The sequence below is a fragment of the Kryptolebias marmoratus genome, linkage group LG3 (assembly GCF_001649575.2).
Source record: "Kryptolebias marmoratus isolate JLee-2015 linkage group LG3, ASM164957v2, whole genome shotgun sequence".
Taxonomy (NCBI): Eukaryota; Metazoa; Chordata; class Actinopteri; order Cyprinodontiformes; family Rivulidae; genus Kryptolebias; species Kryptolebias marmoratus.
The window spans coordinates 21,290,714-21,318,166 of record NC_051432.1 but is presented as its reverse complement, the minus strand read 5'-3'; the positions used below and the strand labels follow the sequence as shown (position 1 = coordinate 21,318,166).

Genomic DNA, 27,453 nt, shown 5'->3' with positions numbered 1-27,453 from the left:
ACAAAGTTTTGGTTTCATAGGCTTTAAGTATCATAAGCTACTGACGACATAATGACACTGGAAAGCTCCTTTAGTGACAGGATGTTGCATCCCAAAAATACACAAAGGAGTGATATCAGAGCTCTCTCCTCCCAGTAGCTGTTAGACTGAACAACCAACACCACTCCCAACAAAGCAAACAAACCTGCTGTTCTTTGTACAGACCTCCATTTTCTTGGGCATGGCCGATTCTGCACAAATACTAAAACCACACACACACAATTGCTTTAGTTCTTCTTTATCTCAATGCACTTGTATACGTTAGGATCTACATTTACTTTTTATCCATGACTGGATAGTTGTTCACTCAGCGTTTGTGTCCAATCTGCAGTTTGTCATTTTTTTACGTGTGTGTTTCCTGTGTGCTTCTGTTTGCCTGTCACTTTGCTGCTGATACACTGAGTGTCCCCGCTGAGGGACAGAGGATTATTCTACTCCACAGATCGTTGTGTTGTGACTGAATTAGCTTCACTTCTGTTTCTGAATTTAACAGGCACTTTATAAAATGAGGTTTGGTAAAAATATTTGCATTTTGCCTTTAAATGCATTTGTACCACAGCACACATTCACCAACTCTTTTTTTAAAATTATTTTATGTTTGTTTTTTGGAACCAGGGCTGCACAATATATTGCATCTCAAGATCAAAATTGCCAAAGACTGCAACAAATCATAGACCATTTTATTTCCATGCATTCATGTTCTGCATGATTGTTATTGTTGGTCAATCCAACAGCGTCACTGGCCTTGATTTCCACATTTAGTGCAGATAATAGTAATGATAGAAGAGAAAGTGAGGAGTAAGCAAGCTTTTCTCATATCATGCAGCCCTAACTGGCACTTCAAGATGCATGACTTCATTCTAAACATAAAAATCCTCGATAACATTTAACAGGATCTGAATACTAAATGTAAACAAAGGTGAGGCTTACACTTTGAACATTAAATAGAGCTCAGGTTAGACTATGGAACATTAAAGTCAGAAAAGATCATAAAATATATTTCATTCCAATTATTTAGTTAAAAAAATGATGCTTATGTTGGATAAATGTTATCCTAATAAGCTTCACTTCTGTTTGGGTGCTGAAATTAAACAGGCACTTTATATGTTTGTATTTTGCTATTAAATGCAATTCCATCACAATACATATTCACCATTTCATCAAAGTCAGATTGTTACAGAAACTATAACCGTCGTGTTATGATCACTTTCATGTTAATGAGGCACACGAGTGACTTTAAATGAAACAACGGAAACAATGTCAGTATTTACCCAAAGTTTATTATGAGGTTTATTTTCTCAGAACACCTCAAAGCCCAGATATAATAAAGCAAACATCACATAAGTGCTATAACATTCTTCATCTTGATGACAAAATGCTGTCAGTGCCAGAGCTTCAACAAGAAAACTTAAAGTAACAGACAAAAGAAATGTGTTTGGCAGTACCAAATAAGGGTTTAAAAATAATACACTAGCTGTTATAAATTTGATGAGGTTTTATTTGGCTCAATTTGTCTAGTTTTGTGTCACTTAACAAAGCTTTAAGAACAAGCTTTTTCTGAAACTCTGAATCTGAACAGGCTCATGAAGAGCACAGGAAGTGCTCAGAAATCTGGCTCTGATCACGTTCAAGACAAACTCCCAGGTAAACGTATGTTAAGGCCACTTTTCAAACATGTGATGTTTGACTCAGAACTAAGGAAACCTTTTCTCAGAGCTCAGATTAATGCTTCATGTCAAAAATCCCACCATCACCAAGTTAAATCACCCTCATAACTCATGTTTGATCTCAGACTCCTTTCTAATTATCCCTTCAGAGATCCTGTAAATAACAGCTCAAAATAAGCACCTTTTTAACCGTTTTCAAGCTCTCTTGTTCTCAGCATTTGGCCTTTTTGCCGTAGCTGTCCACCACCTCGGGAGTGACGCTCTCGTCCTCCTCCACGTCCTCCACCACGGTCTTTCCAACCAGCCGGAAGATGTCCTGGGCTGCGACGCCCATGGGCTCAGCTACCTTCACTGCCAACATGTCCAGAGTCAGGACTGTTCCTTTGGGAATCTTCACCTTGGCCACCACTGACTTTCCCAACTAGAGACAAAGGAAAGTAGGAGAGTGAAGCTTGGGCATCAAAAAACGTTCCAGGTCTAAATAAACGAGCAGAGAAATTCCATTTTCTGGGATAATGCAGCAGGAACGCTGAGGGCTGAATGACTTTGCTGAAATTTGTTGAAGAAAGAATTGTTAAAAAGGTGAAACGAGCAGAACAGAGGTTAAAATGAGCAAAACTGTAGGTGAAAGCTAAAATTCACAAAACAGTAGCTAAAAGACAAAAACTAGCAAAACAGCAGCTGACAGCAAAACCAAGCTAAAGTTTGTAAAATTCTACATAAAACCTGCAATTAGCAGAACCATAGATAAAAGTTAAAATTAGCAAAACAATAGCTAAAAGCTAAAAGTAGCAAAATTGTAGCTAAAAGCTAAAATTAGCATAAGACGACAACTATAGAGCAAGTATGCTGAAGTGGATTTCAAAGTTTCTGAAGGAACTGAGGAAAACTCTGTTTACTTTTATGGGGAATCCTTTTGTAAATAAAGTTAATTCAAAAAGTTACAAACATTAAAAGTCATTGCACTCATATCCCGATCGAGCTGAACGCTTTGATATTTTTATGGTTAAAATAGCACCAAGTATGTGGAAGTAGAGTCCGAATAACATCAGAAGAAATTCTAAACCAGAAAATGCTGACTCAGCATTCACACAACTTAAAAACGAACCATTTTCGCTGCTCCTTCCGCAGATTGTTGAACTAACCTTGTCATGGCACGGCTTCTCACATGGCAGCATCCGCTTGACCCTGCTTCCCAGCGCCCTCTCCACCAGCCGAATGGAGCAGACCAGCTCAGTCAGCTCGGAGGGCTCCAGTGAGGCCGCGTGGTCACTGCCTTTCCATGTTTTGTCCAGCGTTATATGCCGCTCAATGACCTTCGCCCCCAGAGCCACAGCTGCCACCGAAATATTGATTCCGGACTCGTGGCCGGAATACCCGATGGGAATGTCTGGAAATTCCTTCTGGTATTCCTGCAGTCAACAAGTGGATGAAAAGTAAGATTGTGAAATACACCGTTTAAAGAAAACCATAAACATGCCATAATAAGGTAAACAAACTGAATTTAAGTACGTTTTTTTTCCAAAATGCACATTCAGAAGGAGCTGTGTGGTTTTCATGCAGATCATGAAGCAGTGGACCAGACCTTTTACCCTCGTAGGAGTCTGACTGTCCAGTCTGCGTGCATTTCATGAACCTGGAGAACCATCCGCCCAGATGGTTCTATCGGGCGTGCAGCAGGAGCATCATGAGAAAGATGTTGAGGCTTAGTCAGCCACTGTACAGAGAAAGCCTATCTTAGCCACTTGTACACCTCATGACCATAAGAGAGGGCTGGAAAGTAGACGGACCGGTTAATCAAGACCTTTGTCTCTTGGTACAGCTCCTCATTCAGTGATTGACCGGACCAACACCCTCATTACCGCAGACAAGCCCACAGACGATCTCCCGCTCCATCTTACTACCACTTATGAACAAAGACTCACAGGTTTTTAACCTCATCAGCTTGAGAAGAGACTCAGCCTCGACCTGGAGGGAGCATTCCGCCTTTTTGTCCAGTTGAGAACCATGACCTCAGATTAAAGAAGGATTCTCTTAGCATTTCCATAAAATGAGCTTCAGTGCACACTAAATGTGAAGCATTGTTGCCAGAGTCAGCTCCGGAGGCAGTCGAGTCCCTATTCTCCACAGCCCTCTGAGCCGCCCTGGTGTCGATGTATAAAAGCTTAAGCTTATAAGAGAAATATCTTTTCACCGTGATCACTCGGAGGTTGACATTTTCAGGCTCCAGAGGGTAGGCGCTGGTGCACTGAAGGATAGCGAAGTTCTCATTGTGCTTCTTCACCGTCTTGTAGACTTGGCGCATCGTCTCCATTGACTGCATCCCGCTGGACACCACCATGGGACGACCTGTCCCAGACAAAAAGAATCTTATGAACCTTTTGTGGACTGTTTACAGACAGCCAAACGCTATAATCTGTATGTCCTAACAAGCTTTCATAGCGGCTTTTCAGACAAAGTGACCCAATGACAAATGCGTTCCTGTACGTGATAATGTACATTGTGTAAAGAACAAAAAGTTTTTAATTTCTAGAAAGTGAACTAGACTTTTTTTGACGTTTATTGTACAGTAAGCCCCAATTCCCTGCAAACCAGTTTCTTGGTTCCTGAAGAAAAAATAGCAGACTCCATCTGAAGCGTAGTGTAGTCGCGGCAATTCACAATAACCTTTCTTGGCCGTTTTCTCCAGATAGGGAAAGTTGTTGGTGTCTCCAGATCCCACTTTGAAAAAAGGCACATTGAGCTTATGGAGAAACTCCACCGCCATCTAAAAGACAAGCGTAAGAAATTAAACCTCTCCCGGTACTCGAAGCACCACGAACCTCTGGACAAACGTCCGTCTTACCTCGTCCATCCCTGAGGCCGTGAAGAAGATCCCCACCTCCGTGGCATATTTCTGCAGCTCCCTGTACTGCTCGTGGCTGAACTCCAGGTGGCGCTTGTGCTCGCCGTACGTTTTCCCCCAGGAGTTTTTGGAGTCGTACGGACGCTCCAAGGCTCGCTTACTGAACTTGTACTCAAGCTCGCTTTTCTGGAATTTGGCGCAGTCGGCACCACAATCCTGTGAAGACGGACATGAGAAAAAAAAACCCACACAACTCAGGAAAACAAAAGCTGGATGACGCACTGTGCAAAAAGTTTTAAACCAACCAAATTCCTTTACATTTAGTTTGCAAGGAACCAGACTTTCCTGTGTGTGTGTATATATATATATATATATATATATTTTAAGTAGTCTTGGGGCCTTTCTGAGACTTATCAAAGTTTTTCTTTGGACTTTGACTGATTTTCACTTGTCTTCTGTCCTGCCTTTGCACCTGACAGTCAATGAGCTCCACCAATGACGTGGAACTCTTGGACTGGGCCTCATGATCACTGAAACCTTAACAAAATGGAAAATGTCTGCTGTGATTTGCTGCAGCAATTAAGGAGCACCTTCCTAACCCGTTTAAACGCCCACAATGTTCAAAACCTATGATTCAGATACTTAATGCACTAAAGCAGTTATGTTTCACAGCTTGATTGCATTATTATACTTTATTTTCCATTGCTTTTGCTTCAGTCTAGGTTTATTTTCACACCAGTGGGACCCCAGGAGCGTGTTGGCTGTCACCTGCTCAGAGACAGTTTATTTCAGCTAAATCATACTTTCGTTTACCTTTGCCATTTTTATCATTTTTTTGGCAATCTCGACGTCTCCCTGATGGTTCTGTCCAATTTCAGCTATGATGAAACACGGATGGTCCCCTCCGATCGTCCGTCCGGGACACAGCTCGAATGTTAAAGGCATCTCGGTGGCGGGAAAGGAAACAGACGCTGAAACCGGTGGAAATAGTTGCTGAAGGCAAACGGGCGGCCGAATGACGGAACGGCTTAATTTACGAGAATTAACCGCCGTTCCGGAGTGAATGACGGACGTGTGCAGAACTTCCGCACATCCGGGCTGGCGTGTTCAATGACGTGTGGCGTACAGCGGGCCGGAAGTGTTTTCAAAGTAAAAGCACACTCTTGCGCGACAAAAATAAAAATTTTAAAAAATCACTTCTTCTTTTTTAGTGGTAAGACCATCTTTTGAGCTTTAAATGCAAGACTATCTTAACTGGATAAATAAATGAATAAATAAGCACAATTTAAGCCACCAATAACAGGATGATGATGTTTTTATTCACTGGATATTTTTGTTAAACATTATTTAAAGACCATGGTTAGATACTTCCAAAAGTAAACTGACCGACATTTGTTTCGGTTAAACGGGGAAGTTTTATTAGCTTTTCTGACAGCATTATAAGCACATTTATCCAGGATGTGTTATTTCTGAACTGTGGAGACTGTTTTGCCGTTGGCCTTATCATGGCAAAGAGTGTGAAACATAAAAGAAAGCTTTATGAGTCATAAACAGGTTGATATTGGCAATCCCATCAGTTTGAACATGACTCTAGAAAAAGACCAAGCTCCTAAAAATATTTGAACATGTTGGCCTAAACAATATAAACAGGGCTTTGCCAAATGGTTCAGCTCCTTTAGTGAACAGCGAAAACTTTGACCCATTAACCAAGAGGCAAATGTTTTGGTTTTTTGTTTGTTTTTGGTAGAGTGTATTAAATTAACTTTAGGAGCTAGAGAGAGTTACTAAGGAGCGGGATGTCTGGGTTTCTGGCCTTAACTTGCTGCCCTAATTCAGATAAATGAAATTCAAACTGGATGGATTGATGGATGTTCTTGTGTTTGCAAAACCAAAAGGCCTAGAGTTTGTCAAAAGGAGCGTCCAAACTTACAGCATGTATCAAAACACTCATTTTTGTTGCTTAGATTGACTCCTGCAGCAGTGGTGGGCAACGCAGCTTTGAGTCCAACTTTCGCATCACTCTAATTCTCCTCCCTGTCTTCTATCACAGTCTTTCCAACCAAATGGAAGATGTCCTGAGCTGTGACACCTAAGGGCTCAGCCACCTTTATGTTGTTCACATTTCTAGAATCAGGACCGTTCTTTCAGGAATCTACCGCTGCCACTTAATGACTTGCTCAACCAGATGCAAAGGAATACAAGTGAGTGAAACTATTTCAGTGAAATTCTTTGCAATCCAACTAAACAATAGGACAAAAAAAAAAAAACACGGGTGGGAACTTTAGAACATTTTTTCAACAGACCAGTCAAACAATGCCAAAGATGAAAATGTATTTTTGTTTAAAGCAGACATGTTGACTGAAGTGCTAAGACTAACTTGGATATATTAAACTAGGGTGGAACTTCACCTGTGTTTGCTGGTACTTAGTGTTTCTCAAACCCTGGTCCCTTAGAACAAACTGACAGAACTTGATGACAAGTTGTTCAAGTGTTTTAATCCTTTGAACAACTTGATGACAAGTTGTTCAAGTGTTTTAATCCTTTGCAAAAGCAGATGGGATAATTACAGTATGTATTTATCTTAAAAAATGCACTTGTTAACCTCATGAGAAAGAACATTTCAAGAAGTACGATCCTTGTTAACACACCTGTGCTTGTCTGGTGAGAGATCTATTAGCAGGTATTCATTCTTTCTGAATTCTCAGAATGAATGAAAAAACATTGTTGTCCATTGCCAATACAAACTAAACAATCCAACAGAAAAGCCTAAAGCCGCACAAATAAAACAACATACACCAGCTCTCAAGTATAAAATCTTTAGGTTAAGGCTTCAATTCGGAATGTTTCTGACTTTGGTTTTGTGGAGTTTCTGTGGTCATGATTTATATTGTGTTATTTTGATTTTGTTCTGTTTGTTATTTTCTGTTTTATTTTATTAGTGATTGCACTTGGGGATTTGGGTTTGGATGCTTCCCTTTTTTTTTATTGTCACACCGGGGTTTAATTTCAGCCATCACAATAGTGACTTCTCTTTTTTATAACTTCCCCAAATTGAATTGATATGTGTGTTTTACTTGTTGTTCTTTGTTCTGCCTCTGAATTACATCATTTAACATTCTGTTTTGTTCCGTTTTAGTTTACTTTGACTTAATTTGTTTCACTTGAGCTTTGAGTTCAGTTTACTTTTGTTTGAACCATACTATCACTGTTATTAGTTTTTGAGTTAAAAAATGATAAACTAAACTTATTTAAACTGATCTGTTGTATTTGTTTTTAAATAGACATATTTGATAATAGCCACCTATCCACCCATTTACAGACCCAATAAAATTGACAGTGTAGCTGCTCCCCAGCACTAGAATGAATTGCGCGGTCTCGACGGGTGAATTTTCAAAGTTTGTTTATTTTCTTTGAGGTGGATCATCATACGTCAGTCATCATAATCACCTCAGACATCATCACTGTGAAAACTAAACAGATACACAAATTAGAATATAAACATAAACTTACAATACACAGACAACGAAATAAAATAAAACGTACCTCGCTGGCTTCACCGGGGAACACCTAAATTTTGGTAGCTTCAAGCACCTTTGACAGTTTGTTTGTTCGCATTATGATTTGCCGGCTTATATAGGTCCTGCCCTCATCAGCTACGGCAGCCCGTGAGGTACAAAACAAACTTTACAAAGTGCAGATACAATTAAAATACAAATCAACAGTGGTAATCAAACAAACAAATATCGTTAAACAATCTGCAACATACTTAAATAATTTACAATAAATAATTACAGATTTGCATTTTTAGGGAACTTAATTAAAATGATTCACTATCCATTACACTCCCACCAATAATGCATGAACTATTGCCAAAATCATGCATTATTTTAAAGCTTCCCTTAAACCATGCAGATTGTTTAAAACATACTTGTTTGTGTACATTCAGTTTACAAGTCACTTTCCAATAATACCACCAACTTTTGCACTGGTCTTTCTATCACTGAACTCTTTGAGATAATATCCCTTCCTGATGTTTGTTCTCCTGTTCTCAACTTCACTCTTCTAACCAAGCCATCACTATCAGTAATCGTTTCCACAACACGGCCCAACAGCCACCTATTTCTTGGGAGAAAATCCTCTTTGACAATTACAACATCATTTACCTTTAGATTGCGCCGAATTACATGCCACTTTTGTCTAATGGAGATATTCTGGAGGTATTCTCTCTTCCACCGACTCCAAAACTGTTCAACCAGAAACTGTACACGGCGCCAACGTTTTGAAGAATAAATATCTTCTCTCACAAATGCTCCTGCTGGAGGCAGGGCAGACTCAGATTTCATTTGAAGCAAATGATTAGGAGTTAAAGGTTCAAGAGAACCAGGGTCATTTATTTCCTTTAATGTTAAAGGACGACTATTAATTATAGCCATGGCTTCATAAAAGAAAGTTCTTAATGAAGCATCATCAAGTTTCCCCAGGTTTTGAGAGAGAGTGAAGGCCAACACATTTCGAATGGTGCGTATCTGACGCTCCCAAACACCACCAGCATGACTTGCTGATGGAGCATTAAAAATGAACTCACATTGGTTCTCTGCTAGAAAAGACTCCAGATATTTAGGATCACACTGCTTTAGCTCATTTTGTGCTCCTACAAAATTTCTTCCTTGATCGCAATATATCTGGCGAACAGCTCCCCTCAAACTAATGAAACAGCGCAGGCCATTAATAAAGGAATCTGTGGACAAATCATCCAACATTTCAATGTGAACAGCTCTTGAATAGAGGCAGGTGAACACCAACCCATACCTCTTGTGTTCCTTACGATTTCTTTTAACGACAAAAGGACCAAAACAGTCCATTCCACAATATGTAAATGGTGCAGATGCTTCCAAGCGTTGTTTTGGAAACTCAGCCATAAGCTGTTCTTCCACTGGTCGTCTGAGCTTCCTACACTGCACACATTTATGAATCATTTTAGCCACCAACCTGCTGCAGCCAATAATCCAAAACCCATTTATCCTGAGCTGCATTTGAGTTTGACCTCTGCCTTGATGGCATACCTGAGTGTGACAGTAAGACAAAATAAGATGGGTGATATGGCTGTTCTTTGGCAAAATCAGTGGATATTTAAAATCTTCACTAAGAGATGAATGTTTTAATCTTCCACCAACCCGTAACAAACCATCTTCCATAAATGGATTTAAATGAAACAGAGGGCTGGAACGTGGAAGATTCTCTCCTCTTTTCAGCAACTTCATCTCTGAGCCAAAGGCCTGTTTTTGTACAAGCTTCACCACCGATTTAACAGCATCTTCACGTTCTTTAACACTCACCACGTTTGAATAACATTCATTTCTGTGTCCAAGTCTTTTGATTCTGGCTACTACTTTAATCAGTGTTGACCAGGATGAAAATCTAGTGAAACTTTCCAGAAAATCTGCAGTGTCTTCTGTTGTCGTCACAAATGCCTGAACAGTTTTAACCTCTGGGTCACCAACTAACAGATCAGGGCAAGATTTTAATTCCCTTTTTATCTCCCTTTCCCACAAAAATTCAGGACCTGTTAGCCAGTTAGTGGTCAAAATCTCAGCGGCACACAGCCCTCTAGATGCATGATCTGCTGGATTTTCTGTGGTGTCAACATAATTCCATTGATTTGGATTTGTGTTCTCTCTGATTATCTGGACCCGATTTGCCACAAATACATGAAACCGTCGTGCTTCATTATTAATATACGACAACACAACTTGTGAATCTGTCCAGAAAAACTCTGCATCCATCTTCATATCAAGCTCTGATTTTAACAACACACTCAGCTTAGCAGCAACCACTGCAGCTGAAAGCTCGAGCCGAGGAATAGTTGTAATCTTCAAAGGAGCCACTCTGGCTTTAGCCATGATCAAAACACAATGAATTTCACCTTTTTCATTCTCAAATCTGAGGTAGGAGCATGCACCATATGCTAGGTTGCTAGCATCTGAGAAGTGATGTAGTTCTGTTTTAACAATGTTTCCAAATCCTTGTGGATGATAACATCTGTGTATCATTAATTTCTCCACATCCTGAAGGCTGAACTTCCACTTCTCCCACCGTACATGCAAGTCCTCAGGCAGAGAGTCATCCCACCCAATACTTCTGCAGCACAGATCTTGTAGAATGCGTTTTCCATTCATAATGAAAGGAGAAAGAAATCCTAGTGGATCATACAGAGAGGCTATTACTGACAAAATACCACGGCGTGTATCAGGTTTGTCCCTCAGATCAATGTGAAAACCCAAACAGTCAGTTTTGACATGCCATCGTATACCTAAGGTATGTTCAGTAAGCGCCAAATCAGGCTTGAGATCAGCAAAAACGACACTTGTGGCTCTCTCAGATGGATTCACACAGCTCAGGACTTCAGATCTGTTTGAATTAAATTTGTGGAGTCTCAAACCACCTTCTTTGCAGAGTTTCTGTGCTTCAGTTATTAGTTTGGTGGCATCATTAGCTGTAGGGACACTTATTAACCCATCATCAACATAAAAATTATTCTCCACAAATGCCGCTGCAGCTGGAAACTTTAATTTCTGCTGTTGTGCTAAATATTTCAAACCAAAATTAGCACAGCCTGGAGAGGAGGCAGCACCAAAAAGGTGAACCTTCATTTGATACTCTTTAGGCTCACTCTCCAAATCTCCTTGCTCCCACCATAGGAACCTGAGGTAACAACGATGCTTTGATGGAACATAAAACTGGTGGAACCTCCTTTCAATGTCACAAATAATAGCAACAGCTTCTTTTCTGAAGCGCAGAAGGATTCCAATTAAAGAGTTTATCAAATCTGGACCAGTCAACAAGGTATCATTCAAAGAGGTACCACGAAATTTAGCTGAGCAGTCAAACACCACTCTCAACTTATCTGGTTTCTTTGAATGGTACACCCCATGATGAGGTAAGTACCACACACAATCATTAGCGTTTGCCTCAGGAGCTAGTTCAGCATCACCACAGCTAATGATAGACTCCATAAATGTTTTATAATGATTGTAGAACTGATCATTTTTCTTTAGCCTTCTCTTCAGATGTTGTAAACGAACAGTAGCCAGCTTCTTATTATTTGGCAGCACAGGAAGGCAGGGTGTTTTAAATGGAAGAGGCATCTCCAAATGGCCATCATCTTTCTGTGTAATATTTTCACTCATAAGTTGTATAAACCGAATGTCATCTTGAGAAACACATTTTCCTTCTGGGCCCCTTTCATTGAAATCCAACTCCAGAGCCTTTAAAACATCAGACGTTAGTGGAGCTGGCATTTCTTTCACCATCACTCTATGTACAAATCTTTGGTTACCTTGTCGATCCAGATGTGGATTAGCTGCCCCAATAATACTCCAACCCAGAGATGTTTTTTGAGCAAAGGGTTCATTTTCCCCACCAACAACAACTTCCAAGGGAGCCAAAGCAGAAGGACAGTCAAACCCAATGAGTAAACCTACTTCACAGTCTTGTAAAGCAGGCATTTTGCCAGCCAGATGTTTAAGGTGAGGCCACTGTAATGCTGTACTTCTACTTGGTATGCAAGATGTATCAACTGGAATGAAGTCACGTGCATATGCTTGCCGCAACCTTATACATTTATCAGAGAAAAAGCTCCGAATCTGTAAGTCAGACACAATTTGACTTGAAACAGGTGTATCAATAGAAACCATGGTACTAAGTTTTAACTGTACTGGTTTTGTTTCAACAGTCAAGTTTTTCACAAAATCTTCTAAGACAAAGGAGGAGTCGCTCTGAGTATCAAGGAGTGCATAAGTAAGTATTTCCTTTCCAGGATCCTTCACAGAGGACAAAAACACTGGAACAATACTTGATGTTGCAGAAAGGTTTCGAGTGAGTGCATGGGACAAAATGCTGTGAGAAACTTGAGGTGATTCTTCTGGAGAGATGGAACACTGCTGAGCAGCATCCTGAGATCTCACTCTCTCCTGGTGCAAACAAGTAGGATGATGCCGTCTACACTCCCCACAAACATGGCGCGTTTTACAATCTTTCAATAAATGTCCTTTTCTCAAGCATCCAAAACAAAGATGGTTCTGATATATAAATGACCTTTTGTCTTCCATTGATTTAGCTGCAAATTTAGGGCATTTAGCAACACTGTGCGACATGTCTGTACAAACCAAGCAAGGCAGTTTAGATTTCAGAACATGAACAGTTTCTTGTTTCTTGAACTCTGTACTGGTACTAAGAGCCTTTGCTTTTCTGGAAAGATCGCTTGAAGTTCTAGACTTTAACAAAAATGGAGAAGCAATAGGATTACATGCTATGCGCGCTTCCTTTTGTATGAATCTAGAAAAACATTCAAAGGATGGATATTCCCCACATGCATCAAGTACTTCAACAACAATTCTACTCCATTTACGTACAACCCAGTCTGGTAACTTCTTCAACATCTTATGATTTTCTTCACAATCATTTAAGATGGACAGTCCTTTTACTTGAGGCATGGCCTCTTCACAACTTTTCAAAAAGTCAGCAAAATCTCTGAGACACAATGGATCATTTGGTGCAATCTTTGGCCATAACTTAAGTTTATCCCTAAATGCCTTTTGAATTACAAATGGGTTTCCATATCTCTCCTGAAGAACTGACCAAGCACCTTCATATGCGTCCTCAGAGCTTCTGTAAAAGAAACCTTCTACAGCCCTCCGGGCTTCTCCAGAAAGATGACTTTTCAGATACAGCATTTTTTCCCCAGCAGAGATGGATTTTGAACCAATTAAAGTTGTAAATGATATCTTAAAGTCCACAAATTTCAAAGGGTCACCTGAGAATATGGCAGGTACAGGAACAGGAAGGCGGCTTAAACTTAACGAGCTTGTTAAGGCTTCAGCCAAGTTTACTGCAGGATTCTCAGAGCAAACGTGAGGTGGCATAGTTGCAACCCTTGCAGTTGACTTTCTTTTGCGTTTTAGAGGTTGCACTGATTTAACTTCAGGCTTAGAATCAAGATTTTCCCTTTCAACACCATCATCAAGTCTGCTATAAACATCAACCCGTGCTGCAGCCATTTTAACTTCCATATCCATTTCCATTACCTTTAACTTGCTCTTCTCCTCATCAAGTTGCTGCAGCACTTCAGCCTCCTTCCGCTTCATTTCTGCCATAATCTGGGACTCATGACATTTCCACTCACATTCAAGTTTACTGACTTTAGCATGTTGAGCTTCAATCTCCAACATAGATCCAACTTGAACATTTTTGGCTGCAAGATCAGCTTCTGCCATTACCCGCTCCTGAGAAACTTTGGAGCTGGTAATTGATGAACCACATGTACATGAAGAACTTTCAGTAGAGACTTCTCCAAAAACAGACCGATATTCATCTCTATTTAAGATTTCTCGTACCCTTTCCTTTTCAACTTCTGGATTGAAATTTTCTTCAACAATACTCCCTTCCAAACGCTTACACACAAGATCATAAATCTCATTTGTTAATATAGTACAGGCATCTAGTTTCTGCACAATATCTGGAGTATTTAAACAATTACGTTGAAGAAACTCATAATTCTGTTTCACTTTATCAAGACCGTTTTGGACTTGCTGATTTATTTCATCCAGATTCTCCTGAGAGCAGAAACCTTTTAATTTCTTCCTGGCTTCTCTGGCAATTTGTTTCCAGGATACATAAGATTTAAGAAATGCCTTTGTCTGTTTTGCAGATTCTGATTCTCTGTACTGCTCTCCTTTTCCAGTTAACTTTCTTGTCCGTGGACCTGAAACCAACTCTTGTCCTTTTGGCTTTTCTTCAGCACACAAATCGTCAGCAGAAAGTCCCTTTTCACTTGGCAGTGACATCTTAACTCTTACAATGACCTAAACCTTACAGTGAAATTAAACCCACATTCAAAATGCTTGCAAAAGACACATCCTAATTTTTTATTTATTTATTTATTTATTTATTCCAGTTACCTTCGAGTAATTCGGCGTAATTTCATAAACGCCAATAACAGTCACGTGACGTCATCTCCAAGCTGTTTCCGCTTTGGTTGATCAGTCAATTTCTCACCGTGCCAACGATCATCTGTCGAATTCAGTTTCTGAAGCGAACTTAGATCCACCGCGAAGAAAAGCTCCTCATGGCGGCGTTGACTCCGCAGCGTCAAACTTCGGCTGATGTCCTGATCCAAACGTTTCACCGTCCATGGAAGGCGACACACGGAAGCCTCGAGTTTTCACTGTAGCTGCTCCCCAGCACTAGAATGAATTGCGCGGTCTCGACGGGTGAATTTTCAAAGTTTGTTTATTTTCTTTGAGGTGGATCATCATACGTCAGTCATCATAATCACCTCAGACATCATCACCGTGAAAACTAAACAGATACACAAATTAGAATATAAACATAAACTTACAATACACAAACAACGAAATAAAATAAAACGTACCTCGCTGCCTTCACCGGGGAACACCTAAGTTTTGGTAGCTTCAAGCACCTTTGACAGTTTGTTTGTTCGCATTATGATTCGCCGGCTTATATAGGTCCTGCCCTCATCAGCTACGGCAGCCCGTGAGGTACAAAACAAACTTTACAAAGTGCAGATACAATTAAAATACAAATCAACAGTGGTAATCAAACAAACAAATATCGTTAAACAATCTGCAACATACTTAAATAATTTACAATAAATAATTACAGATTTGCATTTTTTGGGAACTTAATTAAAATGATTCACTATCCATTACAGACAGTAAAATGATTAACACCCATATGCTACTATTTTAAGTTATATTCTGTTTTATTTTATGTTCAGTTGTACCCCCCTTAAGTTGTCAACGTTCACGGATGAAGTGGCAGTAGAATTTAATTTTTTAAAAAAAGCAAAAAGTTAAATTTTTCTTTTCATGACCTTCTTATTAGTTAATTTGTCAGTGGTTTCTCAGAACTTTAACACTGCTTCTTGTCTGTTTAATAAAATCAAGAAAGAAGTTTCAGCCTTTCTGATTTATAAAATAACTTTATTTCTAAGACTCTTGTAAACCAATCACTCACCTTTTTAGAGCTGCATCAGGACCAAAGGAGGGTCTGCTTATTATTTATTTATTTTTTACCTCTGAAGTGGTACTTAGTAATATTTAAATATGAGTTGCTGAAACATTTTCATTAGGATGTTAAAATTCCTTGTGATTTTTGTTGAAAATTATTCTGAAATGACTCTATGTCTGTTTTTTGGAATACAGGATGTATATTATTTTCCATGCATTTGATTTAATTTTCTCTAATACACGGAACAAAAATATAAACACAACACTTTTGTTAATGTTATCATTAGATAGCTTTCTCCATGTGAAACAGAATCTGCTGACTCTGTTTGTCTTTGATTGGCAGCCCACATTGTTCTGTCATGTCCTGCCCCTCCTTTACCAACGGTCTGTTCAGTCCCGCTGACATATCTTCATTATTTCTGTCCTAATCTCTGTGTAATTATCTCCTAGCCCAGTATTAACACGACAAACCTCAGTTTGAAATACAGACACTCAAGGTCAGAATTTAAACCTTTTCTGTTGATAAAGCTTATGACTAATGCTGGCTCAGGTTACACTGTGTGACTCAATTTTTTTATCCATCCATTATCTGTCACTTATTCCACAGTCGGGTTGTGGGGGCAGCGGCTTGAGCAGGGAAGTCCAGACATCTCTCTCCACAGCCACCACTTCCAGCTCTTCTGGGAGGATTCCAAGGCGTTCCCAGGCCAACTGAGATGCAGTCTCTCCAGCTTGTCCTGGGTCTACCCGGGGTCTGTCCCAGTTGGACATGCCCGGAACACCTCCCTAGGGAGGCATCCAGGAGGCATCCTTACCAGATGCCCGAACCACCTCAGCTGGCTCTTCTCGATGTGGAGGAGCAGCGGTTCTACCCAGAGTCCCTTCTGGATAACCAAACTACTCACCCTAAGTCTAAGGGAGAGCCCAACTACCCTGCTGAGAAAATTTATTTTGACTACCTGTATCCATGATCTCATTCTTTTGGTCACGACCCAAAGTTCATGACCATAGGTGAGGGCAGGAACGCAGACCAACCAGTAAACAGAGAGTTTTGCCTTGCAGAGCAGCTCCCTTTTCACCACTCTGTCACCATGGCCTTAAAGGATCAACACTCAGGTGCTGATCCTCATCCCAGCTGCTTCACACTCAGCTGTGGTCAACTAGTTGAGGTCAACAGCACGCCATCTCCACCAGACACAGTGTTCGTAAAGAGCTGCTTCCCCTGTCTCAGCTGCCTGATAGTTTGCCAGAAACTTCTCAGAACCGATCAAGAGTCTCTGTCCAAGGCCTCACCAAACTCCTCCCACACCCTAGCCTTTCCATCAGCAACAGCCATGGCTGCAGCCTGCTTGGCCCACTGGTACCCCTCAGCTGCCTCTTGAGTCCTACCAGCTAACAAGGCCCGATAGGACACCTTCTTCAGCTTTTATGTCTTCCCTCACCCGGTGTGTCCACCACCAGTTTCAGGAATGCCAAGGTACCAACAACCCTGCAGCCACAGCTCAGGGCAGCTGCCTCGACCATAATGCACAGACAGCACCATGTTTGGCAAAAACCAAGCACAGCATGTCAGCACAAACACCTCATACCACCTGTCAAACCTGATGGAGGGGTGTTTGAGCTTGTTTTGCAGCTACGGGACCTAGAGTCCCATTGGGTCAACCATAAACTCCTCTGCAGACCAAAATAGAGTCAAATGTGACGCCATCTTTAACCCTCCTGTTTTGTTCATTTCTCAGGAACAGCAATGACATCCCTGGGTCAATTTGAGCCAGAAACCAAAAACATTTATGAACTCCTCTGTATAACAAAGTATTCTAGAGTCAGATGAGGGCATGGGCCAAACTGGGTCATTCAACAGAACAGTGATCCCAAACACAGCAGCAGACCTGTAACAGAACGGCCATGTTGTAATAGTCCAGTCAAAGTTCAGACCTCCACTTGATAAAAACGTTGAGAGCTGTGCAGAAACTAGTGTCTGCAAACCTCAATGAACCAAAGCAATGTTGTAAAGAAGAGTGGACCAAAAAATTTCCCCAGAACCATGTGTGAGGTTGATAAAGTCATGCAGAAAATATCAACGTAAGGTAAATGCAGCTAAAGCTGGTTCTACCAGCTACTAAACCATGGGGTGGATTTAGTTTGTCACGTACAGCTTTTCTATTTTGGCTTAATTTTTGTTTAATAAATAATGACAAGGTGGAATCTATTGTGCATTTTAATTAGATTAGATTTAGAACCTGGTAAAGACAAGGTCATTTGTATTACGCCCTAACACATATAACTCTAGAGTTGAAAGAGGATTGGCTTTCTTTTTCTTTTTTTTGAGTGTATGCCTGTTGACAAAGGGTTGTGTACTGTAAATGAAGCGTGACTGATTGAGATTGTCTAGACAAAGTGGGTTTTTTTCTGGGGTACTCCTCAGTATATGGTTTCTATTGTTATAGCAGGCTGAAACACACAACAATATAAACAAGACCAGAGGTTATCTTTATAACCTTTGTTTTTGAATATATAATGAGTGATAGAAGATAGTTAAATACGCTGCCTGGAACTGCTCCTGGATGGATGGAGAAACAAAGGACTGTTGCTAGTGCCGATCAGGTGATCATTTAACCACCTAGGAAAAACAGGATGCAAATGTTCTGGTCGTGGCAGTGTTATGGTTTCTAGTCCAATGCCACCTGACCTCTTGAAGATCAAGTGCATTAAACTACACTTTCACCAGGTTTGCTACAAATAAGTTTTTTTCTCTTTATTTCTGGTGAATGCACACATGGTTGGCAAGTAATATGAAATGGACAACTGCAGACTATTTACATGAAACTCGAACTGAAGGATTATGAGGTTTTCCAGAAAAGGAAAATGTTAATGTTGACCTTTATGCTCTGAGATGTCCCCAGACTCCTTGAACTAGTTCATGATATTGTGGAAACATGAAATAAAAAAAACTTGAATTCCTTTCAGTTTCATAAGTAAAAATATTTAATCCATGATTGTCTGACAAAGATTGTTTAAAAAAAATGCCCACAATACAACAATCCATTTCCAACAATGAATATACCCGATGGACACAGAGTGACTTCATTTAATCGAAGGAAAATCAGTATTTAACAATATTTTATTACTGTGTGTGTTTTTTTTCTTTTTAGTACAGTAACATCTGGGCAAACAGGTTCCAATTTTAGCATTCTGAATGACATTAACAATGGGAGGGTTAATTTCATGTTTGTTTAGTCTCTCCAAAGCAGGTTAATGACTTAATGCAATGTTATTTAACAATATCATCTAACAGATTTGCAACTTGTGAAAGCACTGTAACAATCCTGACCACAGAGCTGAAACTACCATCGAGCTTCTAGATTGACCAGAGCCAGGTTCCCCCCCCCAAAAAAAAAAAAAAAAAATTGTGTTAAGGCCACTTTTTTAAAAATATGACATTCTTTATCTCAGAAGAAGAACAACAACAAAAATAGATATTTATTAGAACTCAGATTCATATATAATTCATTTGTCTAAAATCCCACCTGAATCAAATAAAAAATACTCCCATAACTCATGATTAAGTCTCATAAATGGAATTCATGCTAATTGCCATTTTAGAACTCTACTAAATAACCTTCAAAAGTAAGTGCTATTTCAGCTATTTTAAATCCCTCTTGTTCTCAGCACTTGGCCTTCTTGCCGTAGCTGTCCACCACGTCAGGCATGATGCTCTCGTCCTCCTTCAAGTCCTTCGTCACAGTCTTCCCGACCAGATGGAAGATGTCCTCAGCGGGAATGCCGATGGGCTCGGCCGCCTTCACCCTCAGCATGTCCAGAGTCAGGACTGTTCCTTTAGGGATGTTCTCCCTGGCCACCACCGACTTGCCCAACTGGAGGCAAAAAGAAAGAAGGATAAGTCAGCTGAAATGTTCCCAGTCTGTCTGAACGATGAAACAATTTCTGCTGCTTTGTATAATTCTTCAAGAAAAGAGAGTTTAACTAACCTTGACAAACAACGACTGCTCAGAGGGCAGCATCTTCTTGATGTTGCTTCCCATCGCCCTCTCCACCAGCCGAATGGAGCAGACCAGTTCAGTCAGCTCAGAGGGCTCCAGTGAGGCCGCGTGGTCACTGCCTTTCCATGTTTTGTCCAAAGTTACATGACGCTCAACGACCTTTGCCCCCAAAGCCACAGCTGCCACCGAAATGCTGATTCCAGTTTCGTGACCAGAATACCCGATGGGAATGTCAGGAAACTCCTTCTGGTACTCCTGCATTCAACAAGTCAACAGTAGGAGAGAACAAAGGTGATTCTTAAGTGAAGCACTTTTGGAATCAAACGCAATTCGTCTGCAGCAGTGTGAAGGTGTGCAAGTTCAGGCTTGGTCTTCCACCTAACCAGAGTTTATCTTGTTTTTTATAAGGTTTTATTTACCGTGATGACTCTGAGGTTAACCTCATCAGGGCTCAGAGGGTAGGTGCTGGTGCACTGAAGGATGACAAAGTTCTCATTGTGCTCTTTCACTGTCTTATAGGCTCGACGCATTGTCTCCATTGACTGCATGCCACTTGACACCACCATGGGACGACCTGACACAGACAGTAAGAGGAAACCCGATAAATATTTGTGTAACTTTACACAATAGATGCTAAATTAAAAAAAAAAAAGACATGAAAAAAGGGTGACCACATAAACCCCAATTATTTTTGTTAAGTTAGGTTTTAATAAGAGACATTTGTTATAGTTTTTTCTTCTTTTAGTTGGCATCAAAGGCTGTATTTCTGTGTGCAGTATGGTGCATTAGTGGTGGCTGTGGATGGGGAGAGAAAAAGTTTTGTATTCTATGAAAGCCAGTCTATATTCAAGATAAAATGCAGCTAAAAAAAAGTCCACCACGAGCAAAGGTTCGGCTATGGTAGCTCACCTTTTTTGGCTGTTGCTGCCAAATAGGGGAAGTTGTTTGTGTCTGCAGATGCCACTTTGAAGAAAGGCACATTGATTTTGTGGAGAAAATCCACCGCCATCTAAAAGACAGAAAAGCTGCAGTGAAACCTGTCAGGTACTCAAAGCATCACAAACATCTTCAGAATTAAAAATATTAAAAAACAAAAAACAAAATACCCCTTACCTCGTCCATCCCTGAGGCCGTGAAGAAGATCCCCACCTCCGTGGCATATTTCTGCAGCTCCCTGTACTGCTCGTGGCTGAACTCCAGGTGGCGCTTGTGCTCGCCGTAAGTTTTCCCCCAGGAGTTTTTGGAGTCGTACGGACGCTCCAAGGCTCGCTGATTGAACCTGTTCTCCAGCTCGCTTTTCTGGAATTTGGCGCAGTCGGCACCACAATCCTGTGAAGGGAAGATTAAAAAAAAAACAAAACAAAAAAAAAAACAATATATTTTTTCTTGTTTTCTCGGCTGCTCACTTCTTGCAGGAGCTTTGAAGAATAGGTCATGTTGTTTCACACCGAACGCCTTTTCCTGACGCAACCCGGGCTCGGGGCCGCAGCTTTACCTGTCCGCGGCACTGACAGTAAGTTTTAAGTCCGAATGACTGGGAAAAAAAAGAAGTAAAAGGAACCCAGCATAACGCCTGGCTGCCATAAAAGAGGGGAAAAGAAAGCGAGAGAAAAGGAAGGAAATAGCTCTGCAGGTATAACGGGATTTCTTCCGTTACAAACTCCAGGTCATCATCCAAACGCGCATCCAGTCAGTTTAGTTGATCGCAGATAAGGAAGGTCGTTATGGAAACTCAGTTTTGTTTTTGTTATTATTATTTATTTATTTAGCGGCGCAGACAACGAGCTGCCTCAGGGACACCGTGAAACACGGACTACAAACTGCGGCTGCAAACTTTTTTTTTTTTTTTTTTAACCTAACACAAAGGCTCTACAGAGGTTCCAGATGTGCTTGAAAGAGTTCACTGCAAAACCGGGGAGGAAACAAAAAGCAAAAAGCGAAGACCGCAGGTTCGATCCCCGCTGTCGGCTGAGGCTTTTTTTTTTTTAAATCTTCTCTTCCTCCTCTTCCTTATATCGATTAAAGGTAGGATCCATTTCAATGTCTAAAGTCTGAATCTAACGTGCGGGCTGCTACACTTTGATCTTTATTTTTGGATCGAATTGAGCGCACTTTTGGAGTTCAGCTAACATTTTAGAGGTAGGTTTAGACTGCTTTTCAAGTCAAAAATGCCCCGTAGGAATAATAATATAAAGAGTAACAAGTCCTTTAGGATCAAACGATAGCTTAAACAAACAGAGGGGGGTAAAAAAAGCTGAAACTGTCACAAAGAGTATGTGAAACACTTGGACTGATCCCAAATGTCTCCTGACCTCATTTATTCCTGTCAGCTCTGCCCCGTTTTACTCATGAACTAATTATTCCTCCTCCCCCTCATGTCTTGCTCAAAATCATTCATTCCTGCCCTCTGAGAACTAAAGCAGTTAGTATTGCCACAGAACAAACACGGATAGTTTAAGTAAAGGTCTCTGAATGCAATATTTTTTTTCAATATATTTATTTTTTCATTTTTCTTTAAAAAAGAAAGATCCCTTTTTTCATGCAAACTCGTAAATATAAGGTAGGCTATAAATATGTATGTATAATTCATACGTTAGTTCATACGTTTCATACGTTTTGTTTTTCGATGTTTCTTGTTTGCTTGTTTTTTTTCCCCTTCTATATTAAAAAAAAGTTTTAATTTTGGTTTACCGTTAAACTAGCTGTTAGAATAAATAGTGTGAACCTGCTCGAAAACGTTTTTTTTGTTTTTAAAGTCTAAATAAACAATACTTTCGTTTACCTTTGCCATTTTGATCATTTTCTTGGCAATCTCAATGTCTCCCTGATGGTTCTGCCCAATTTCAGCGATGATGAAACACGGATGGTCCCCTCCGATCATCCGTCCGGGACACAGCTCGAATGTCAAAGGCATCTCGGTGGCAGCAAATCAAAGAATTGCTATTGGTAAGAAAAAAAATATATAAGTTTTTTTTATTATTGTTATTAATTAAGCAAACTACCGGCCAAGGGGACAGCAGCCTGGTGTGGGTGAAAGAGGCCTTAACGGAGGGGGTGTTAAGCTTTTATACCATGAAGGCCGATGCTTTCTCATTTGCATAGTGACGTCTGAGCACGAAATTAAAGAGGGGGAAAAAAAAAAAAAAAAAACTGTTCTTTGCACGAATGTTCTGCCTTGTGAAGGTTTTGTCCAAGCTGGAAATTAAAAAGGAATGCAAGGCGTGAAGAGAAATACTTTATTTTATTTTTATTTTTAAAAAAGAAAGAACAACTTCCAGTGCAAAGAGGGTCGGGGACGCGGTGACACTTTTTCTTTCCCCAGGAACTCTGACTCTTTTTTTTTTCTCAGAAATCTGACTTTGATCAACACAATAACTAGTTTTACAACATAAACTGATGGGCACAGGATATGACAAACCACCAGACACGGCCGGTCAATAAGGACATAAACACACACACACACACACAAAAAAAAGAAATAGTTAAAAAAATATATTTCGCCTCAAAAAGTAGTTCCATAGTAGTAGTTCCATCTAATAAACGATGTGAATTACTTATTACTTAATTACTTAGCTTGCTGTGTATTATGTTTTTTTCTGTGTGTTTTTCAAGTATTTGGGTCTTTTAAAATTAAATTAAAAACTTTTTTTTTTGTTTCTTTGTTTTTTTCCGAGATTCAATCCCGGCTGGAAACATAGATATATAAAAAAAAGACTACGCCCTGTGAACAAGTTCCTGCTGGTTTTAGGACCACCGCAAATGCGTCACAGCTCACCTGCTCTTATTTAATAACGCAACAAAACCCGCTGTGGACAGTTTTCTCTTTAAAAGTCCATTCAGGAGACTGAAATTAGAGGAGAAGCTTGGAGCAGGCAGAGAATGGGGAAAAAAACGAAAAAAAAAACCCAGAGGGGAGACACGGTGAGAGAGTTTCCTCATTGTGTTTCTACCTATTTACATTCGACCAGGTGGTTCTTATTTACCCGTCTCTGCTGTAGTTCAGTTTCATCTCGAGGCTGCAGGTTCGAGCCCGGGTGGGGGCTGGGATCAACTTAAACTAAAAGTTATTTATTTCACATTTGCCTCCCCGCGATTTACCGTATGATGATCTCAAGTAGCTATTTTTGCAGAAATATTACTTCAAATGAAATGAAAACTCCAACGCAGAAAGCCGTGTTCCTGTCTGATCAATTTTACCCAGCTAGAAAAAAACTCCCGTTTCAGGTAGCTGTGGAGGGGGGGAGGACGTTTCTCTGATTTAATTATCACACCGAGGGAGGGAGATAGAGGCGACAAGTTTGTGCACAAAAAAAATAATAAAAATAGATATTAAGCATCACATAGCCCAACTTTTTTTTGGTCACAGAAAATGTAACGCTGACTGTAACATTCCTGATGTTAATGATTCAGGAAATGAACATCTGCCCCACTAAAGTTCATACTGATATTAAACAAATAAACTAAATCTTGATAGTAGGATCAGGGCCACTGTGACTTTTATGTCTCAGAATTGCAACTGTAATCAACACTGGTTAACAGGATATGACAAAGGATGGGTCTAGATTTACCTTAACAATGATGGAAGCAGTTTCTAGAGGGTTTCTTTGGTCTTTTCAATCCGCAGAAGCTGTGGCTTCTGACACACACACACACACACACACACAAGTCTGCTGTTTTTATGTTGTAATAAGAGTTTTTTTTTCCATTCAGACTTGTCTAACAAGGTTCAGTCAGGTCCTCTGAATGGGTTCATTTTAGTTGGAAATGTTCCATCTTTTATCCAAAAGACTTCTTCAGTCTGAGGAGCTGCAAGCAAACTTAGCCTTATAAGCAGCACCTTCAACCAGCTGGTCGTGACACCCGTCTCAGTGTAACCATAGACCCCCATCCTGTTCATCACATATAAGTTCACCTGTTGGACGCACCATCAAAGGATCACAGCAGATATTAAATAGATAAACTTTGCAGAAGTGTACTTAATTATAGGTCTGTAAAAGACTTTTGTTTTTCATTTGTATAAATGCTGCATTGAGCAGAGCTTTTGTTCGATAGCATTGACTTTGGATTATGATGCTGATATCCTCCAAGGGGTGCTGGTAAGGAGCACAGACAGGATGTTTGGTTCTTCCAGGCTCTTTAATTCTGTCTAATTATCTTATTTTCTTCATGTATGTGTGTGTGTGTGTGTGTGGCGTCTTGTCAGCTACGCACACAACTTAAACTGCATCAGCTGATTAAAGTGGCCGGCTCCGTGTCGGACTAAAGTGCTGATCAGTTTCTAAAGTAAATAATGCACCTACCAACTTTCGCCACTAGATGGCTCTCTACAACAACTCACTGCCTTCCCAACAGCTTTCATTTAGTCACTGCATCTTGAAAATTCAAATGTCATGCAGTCTACGCAAAGCAGCCTCACGTTTACTGAAGATGTGAACAAGCTCGCCATCAAAAGTGCACATAGCTGTGGAACCGCTTCTTTTAAATGAACCTTTTTAGGCAACACCTGCTATTAGCGACTGTCAAACAAAGTCGCTGAGCAGCTGAATAGGGGGAATCCTCGTTGACGCGCCAGCTGATCAAAACTCAAATCCACGCTGCAGTTGAAATGTTTATTTTTATGCAGAACATCAGTGGATAACAAAAATCCGTGTCCAAAGGCAGCATTAAAACGGATCCGCCGGTTCAAACAGTGATCATAAGACAAAAAACGTACAAGCTTAAAGCGGTCAGCAAAAGTAGACTTCCCCCATCACCCACTCACTAAGAAGAAAAAACACCAGGTGAGCAACAGGTGATCTATAATCACTATCAACACCACGTGATCTAAAGCTACGCCTATCCACAACATTCCGGCCCCTAATTATTACATCATTACATAGTAATAATTACTCATACAACACCATAACCTAAGACATACACTACATCAAAACACACAATGAGACAACATAACACAGTCAAATAGTCCTTGAAAATTATTTTCAAATAGTCAAATAGTCATTTTTTAATTTCTTCTTTTGTCCATACATAGTCAGTCAGTCATAGGCCAGAGGTTACCAGCACTTAGTCTAAATATAGTCAGTCTGCGATGTACATCTAGTTATGGTAAAGTCAAATCAAAAAGTCATGTCAAAAGTTAAGTCAAATGTGTTGTCTTCATTGGTTGGAAGTCTCCTGAAGAAGGCATATCTTCGTGATGGGTCTGCATAAGTGGCTGGTTGGGGTCTTAATCCAGACCTGACGTACAAGTCCATTTTTGTCTGGCACAGTTTCTGTGATTCTGCCAATGATCCAAGAACCACGAGGTGCAGAGTCATCCATTATGAGGACCACATCTCCAGGAACAAAGTTGCGTCTCATCTTCATCCACTTCTGGCGCTGTTGAAGTTGAGGCAGATATTCTTTAATCCATCTCTTCCAGAACAGGTCAGATATATATTGAACCTGTCTCCATCGTTTTCGTGCATAAACATCCTCTTTCTGGAATAAACCAGGTGGTAAGCTTGGATTAGATTTGAGTAAGAGAAGATGGTTCGGTGTTAAAGCTTCCAGATCATTTGGATCGGTGGATTCCAATGTAATTGGTCTACTGTTGAGGATTGACTCCACTTCACAGAGAGCAGTTTGAAGTCCTTCCTCGTCCAAACGCTGTGTCTGCAGGGTGGAATTAAGGACCTTTCTGATGGAACGAATCAATCTCTCCCATGCTCCACCATGGTGTGACCCTGCTGGAGGATTGAAGATCCACTTCACTCCCTTCAGTGACAGCGCATCAGAGATCTTTTCCTGATTCCAATCTTCGACAGCTCGTATCAGCTCACGCTCTGCGCCCACAAAATTGGTACCATTATCGGACCGCAGCTCTTGTACTTGGCCTCGCCTTGCTATGAAACGTCGTAAGGCGTTAATGAAAGAGTCTGTGTCAAGAGATGAGGCGATCTCAATATGTACTGCTCTAATCGCCAAACATGTGAAGATAACTCCATATTTCTTCACAAGACTTCTCCCACGCTTCACTTCAAATGGACCAAAATAGTCCACTCCAACAAAACTAAAGGGGGGTTTCTCAGGGGTTACTCTGCTTTCAGGCAGGTCAGCCATTTGTTGCTGGCCTGCAGCTCCATGAAGTCGTCTACAGGTCACACACCTCGACATGATCTTTCTAATCAGTGCACCAGCACCAGGAATCCAATATTTCTGATGGAGCTTTGAGAGTATGTGATTCCTACCACCATGACCCACCCCTTTATGGATGTATTGAAGAATAAGATCAGCAATATGAAGATCTTTAGCAACAATGATAGGATGCTTAGAATCTTCAGACATGACAGCCCTGCTGAGACGCCCTCCTACACGCAGCACATCATCCATCAAAACAGGATTTAACTTGTATATGTGACTGCTTCGTTTGACGTTCTTTCCCTTTTGGAGACAGGAGATTTCTTCAGAATATCTTTTCTTCTGACAGAACTTGATTATCTGCATCTCAGCGTCCTCAATCTCTCCCAATGAAAGAAAGCCAGTACGGAGCTCAACCCTGTGATGAGCACCTTCAGACTGGGTTGTTTCAGATGCAGGCTGGAAATGCGTCTTGTTTCCTTTGTGATGCAAGAGCAATGTTTTAAATCTCAAAATCCAACCCATCACTCTGACAAGACGAGTCCAAGATGAAGCACGATGAATCAAAAGAGCCAAGGGATGATCGTCATCTTGTGCAAGGGAAACACCAACAGAAGCAGACAGTTTAACTTCAGGGTCTTCATGTGGAAGTTCCCGTATGTTCTCTGGGTTTACAGGCCAATCTGTTTCTGGCTGTGTGAGAAATGCCGGACCAGATAACCATGCAACGTCATGCAGAAAAGGCTCTGCCTTCATAC

General features: G+C 40.5%; 3 protein-coding genes across 4 annotated transcripts in view; 1 reads left to right on the top strand and 2 right to left on the bottom strand.

The window, feature by feature from the left end:
- Positions 1-1,299: 1,299 nt before the first annotated feature.
- Positions 1,300-5,673, bottom strand: LOC108241432 (sialic acid synthase-like). 2 transcript variants are annotated; one of them, XM_037974933.1, is made up of 6 exons: positions 5,365-5,673; positions 4,552-4,767; positions 4,299-4,473; positions 3,901-4,055; positions 2,852-3,118; positions 1,300-2,127 (listed from the first exon to the last, which is right to left on the bottom strand). In XM_037974933.1, exons 1-6 carry the CDS (start codon positions 5,494-5,496, stop codon positions 1,918-1,920), a joined length of 1,155 nt encoding a protein of 384 aa, XP_037830861.1. In that variant the 5' UTR covers positions 5,497-5,673; the 3' UTR covers positions 1,300-1,917. The 2 variants fall into 2 exon arrangements, with proteins under 2 accessions (XP_037830861.1, XP_017281062.1); XM_017425573.3 differs by having other exon boundaries at positions 4,374-4,473; positions 5,365-5,671.
- Positions 5,674-18,539: 12,866 nt separating this feature from the next.
- On the bottom strand, positions 18,540-22,493 carry LOC108241509 (sialic acid synthase-like). Its single transcript, XM_017425692.3, has 6 exons — positions 22,362-22,493; positions 20,693-20,908; positions 20,489-20,588; positions 19,999-20,153; positions 19,568-19,834; positions 18,540-19,453 (listed from the first exon to the last, which is right to left on the bottom strand). The coding sequence occupies exons 1-6, from the start codon at positions 22,491-22,493 to the stop codon at positions 19,244-19,246; spliced, it is 1,080 nt and encodes a 359-aa protein (XP_017281181.1). The 3' UTR covers positions 18,540-19,243.
- Positions 22,494-22,495: 2 nt separating this feature from the next.
- Positions 22,496-27,453, top strand: part of cplx2l (complexin 2, like) — a 58,443-nt gene continuing 53,485 nt past the window's right edge. The window contains exon 1 of the mRNA XM_017425560.3: positions 22,496-22,525. The gene's annotated coding sequence lies outside the window, so the exon portion shown is untranslated. The remainder of the gene's footprint in view (positions 22,526-27,453) is intronic.

Excerpts from the sequence above, each read along its gene's own strand:
- LOC108241432 (XM_037974933.1), bottom strand. The coding sequence starts at position 5,496 with ATGCCTTTAACATTCGAGCTGTGTCCCGGACGGACGATCGGAGGGGAC. Across the intron at positions 4,056-4,298 it reads CTTCAGGAACCAAGAAACTG|GTCGTCCCATGGTGGTGTCC; the intron begins GTTTGCAGGGAA and ends TGTCTGGGACAG. Across the intron at positions 2,128-2,851 it reads AGAAGCCGTGCCATGACAAG|TTGGGAAAGTCAGTGGTGGC; the intron begins GTTAGTTCAACA and ends CTTTGTCTCTAG.
- LOC108241509 (XM_017425692.3), bottom strand. The coding sequence starts at position 22,493 with ATGCCTTTGACATTCGAGCTGTGTCCCGGACGGATGATCGGAGGGGAC. Across the intron at positions 20,909-22,361 it reads AAATGATCAAAATGGCAAAG|GATTGTGGTGCCGACTGCGC; the intron begins GTAAACGAAAGT and ends TTCCCTTCACAG. Across the intron at positions 20,589-20,692 it reads CGGCCTCAGGGATGGACGAG|ATGGCGGTGGATTTTCTCCA; the intron begins GTAAGGGGTATT and ends TCTGTCTTTTAG.